At 38.4% G+C, this 3292-nt stretch overlaps 1 protein-coding gene across 2 annotated transcripts in view; it reads left to right on the top strand.

The window, feature by feature from the left end:
* The window catches only part of LOC144962511 (uncharacterized), a 33766-nt gene extending 30822 nt beyond the window's left edge, over positions 1 to 2944 (top strand). For both annotated transcript variants that reach the window (XM_078895516.1, XM_078895515.1), the window contains exons 3-4: positions 412 to 519; positions 1066 to 2944. In XM_078895516.1, the coding sequence (XP_078751642.1) occupies positions 412 to 519; positions 1066 to 2583 (1626 nt within the window). In that variant the 3' untranslated portion in view covers positions 2584 to 2944. The remainder of the gene's footprint in view (positions 1 to 411; positions 520 to 1065) is intronic.
* The last annotated feature ends 348 nt before the right edge of the window (positions 2945 to 3292 follow it).

The raw sequence follows: 3292 nt of genomic DNA, 5'->3' as shown, positions 1-3292 counted from the left end.
GAAGGCATTGAAAAACACAATCGACATGGTCTTCAAAAGTTATAGAAAATTTGAATGGGGGAAATTTAAAAAGCGTTTTTTTTTGATATGAAATTTTTATTATTTATTTTATTTTGGTTATTTTTAAAAAGGGCCACAGAATTGTTTGTTTTTTGTTTGTTTTGTTTTTTTTTTAATTTAGTTATTTTGTTTTTTTTTTTTTTTATTGGGGGGGGGGGGGGGGGGGTTATATTTTTTTTGGGTTGGGGGGTTTTTTTGTGGGTTTTTATTTTTATAATATTTTTATTCATTTAATTTTTTCTTTGCCCCCCCCCCCCCCCCCCCCCCCCCCCCCCCCCCCCCCCCCCCGGCCTTGTTTCTATTTTTTTCCCATAACGATATATATTATTGATTTAATTATTCTTATCACAGTTGACCAAGAGAGAGATTGAGAGAAAGGAAGCGAGGAAAGAACAGAATCGTCGAGCTGCCAGGAGATGCAGAATGAAGAAGAAGAAAATACAACTACTAGCTAGTCAGGTTAGTAAGTTTGATATATCTAGTAGTAAACAAAAATTTAAAAAAAAAGAAGAAAAAAAAAACAGCAAAAGAAAAAGAAAACAATCATCAAAACAAACCCAGATGTGAAGCAGAAAATATTTTTTTGTGATTATTACTAACTATTTTTCTTTTTGGTTGTATTTAACCCCCCATTTTTGGCGTTATAATTGTATTGAATATAACAAATTAAAAAGAAAAAGGTTTTGGGCTACCATTCTTTTTTTTCAGCCAACAACTAAATCAATTAAAATCCTAATACTTCACATACCATCTAGGGAGACCGAAAAGGGTTTCTACAGCTACACAATCACTGTTGGGTGGAGAGTAGGGGGGGGGGGGGGGTTGTCAGAAAAAGATCTCGACCTCACCTGGGATTGACCTCTATTATTCTGTCGTGAAGTGAATGATCAACCACCTGAGCTATCGGGACCCCCGATGTGAAATACAAAGTTGTGTTATCTATATATTCACTCATCATAATAATATAATCTTGTTTAAATCAGCCTATTTCTATTTTCTCAACAGGAAATGCAGATGGCAATCAAAGAGAACGTGGATATGAAACAAGAAGTTCAAAACCTTCGCGAACAAGTCAACCATCTACAACAACTCATCTCAGAGCACGAGAAAAGCCAAAACTGCAAATTGTCCCAATTCGCATACACATCATTGCTTAACAGCAAGTCACATTCCAACACGCCAAAGTTGAAAGTCAGACCCAAAACATCAACGCCAATTTCACACACCTGTGCCAAATCTTCACCCCAAATAACTTGTCTCACAAACTCTTCAGATCCATCACTTCAAGAAATCCTAACAATGCTCCCTTCTCATGATCTAACTGCCATAGACAGTTCCAATCTATCATCTTCTTCTTCCTCTGCCTCTTTCAACACAACACTAACAACAACAAACAGTAGTAGCAACATCAGCAGCATGGACACTTTTCAAACTCCCTCAATAAACTTAACGAGTTGGGGCAGTGATTCAAGTAATCTCCAGCCAGAGCAGGAAGCTTCTGAAGACCTCAGTGAAATAATCAAGTCTTTGCTGGAAAGTGAAAATATGGCAGGCCTTTACGTATCGCCCACAGTCGAAGCCGAAGAAGAATATCCTCACTCTAAAGGCAACAATTTCATCCAAGAAGACTTGATATTTTCTGATCCCCAATCTAGAGAAAGTCCCAAGATTTCCATCAGTCTCAGCCAAGCAGCATCAAACACAATCTACAAACCACCAGTAGTCAGAAACCTCAGCAAGATATTCATGCAGAATGAGACTCACCCAAATAGTCAAGAAAAAGTAAGTCACGACTTCAAGAGAAGCAACCTACCGCCTCCTTTAAGCCTAGCTTCTCCAGAGAGTTCCCCTTTTCCAGTTGACACAGCCACCCAAGCCAGTCGATTTCTCCTTGACCCCAATCTTTCTTCACCCATTCTAAGCTGTGTACCTCCAAACCTTGTACAACAGAATTTGATTCCTTCCTCGTCATCAAACAACAATAGCAACACACTATCTTGCGTGTCCTCATCAAATGCACAACACACCTTACTCACCTCCAACAGTAACAACAACAACAACAACACTTCATTCGAAAACCAGACCATATTCCAAAATTCCCCCAATAATGATGACAGTAATAATAATAACCAATATCCCTCAGATCCAACGGAGAATGATCTATCTGGCATAACCTTAGCAGACATTGAATCATTTCAACAAGGCGTGTCATCTTCATTCTCATCCATTCCCGCTTTCCAAACACTCCCATACGGAGCATCTCTCACACCATGCTGTATCAACACCATCACAAGCAGCAACAATGACAATATTATCCTCTCCAACCTGCAAGACTCCCCAGGGAGGTTTACATACCAACTGTCCCCAGTATCCACTCCCTCTCCTTCATCCCACTCCGCTCTCTCCTCCCCTGGGTTCCTTCAACCTAATGAACTCTGCCATTTAAGCAACAACAACAGCAGCAGCAATAGTGACAATTTTAACAACATTGAAATCGTGCCTGTTTTCGACTATAACCTTTGATCTTCATGTGTAAATCTGCTATTTCTCAGAGAGACCGGAAATGACGATTTCCACGGACACACAACGGTTATACAAGGCTGCTAGAGTCTGTGGACTGCAATAAGCACTGGCTAAAAATAAATATAACAGCTTCAAATACGATAAAAATAACAGAAACTTAACTCTGAACGTTTCGGGCTTAAAACCCCCTTTCAGCCAACTATTAAAACGATAATAAGTAAAAGTAAATCCGAACAGACGAAATTTTTTCTGAGAAATAAGAAATTGCAGGAAAATAAAATCATTTTGGACATTTCAAGGGACGCGGCAGCTTAGAAAATCAATTGTTTGAGGCAAAATTCAATTTAAAAAAAAAAAGAAATTTAGATAAGCAGACCAACTAAAGAGATGGGACACTTCAAGGACTAACTTGGGAAATCAATAACAACGATAATATAGGATTAACTTGTGTTTGATTTAAGTGTGTTCTACTTTATATTTTTACTTTTTCTTTGATGGTTAAGATACTTTTAAACCATTCGCCGGTGATTTTCCATATTATTTAATGTTTACAGTGGATGTCGGTTAACCGAATGTCGATGGGACCTAAGAAAAAAAGTTCGCGTTATCCATAAAAAAATGAGTTTAACGTCCTAGTTTTTTTCATATTATAGAGAGCTGGGGTGTAGCCTTCATAAATTCATAGACTACACTGACCCCCCCCCCCCCC

The sequence above is a fragment of the Berghia stephanieae genome, chromosome 1, assembly GCF_034508935.2.
Source record: "Berghia stephanieae isolate SIO BIC M18660-M18661 chromosome 1, UCSD_Bste_1.3, whole genome shotgun sequence".
Classification (NCBI taxonomy): Eukaryota; Metazoa; Mollusca; class Gastropoda; order Nudibranchia; family Aeolidiidae; genus Berghia; species Berghia stephanieae.
The sequence above is the reverse complement of the archived record's forward strand: the minus strand, read 5'-3'. Positions and strand labels throughout refer to the sequence as shown.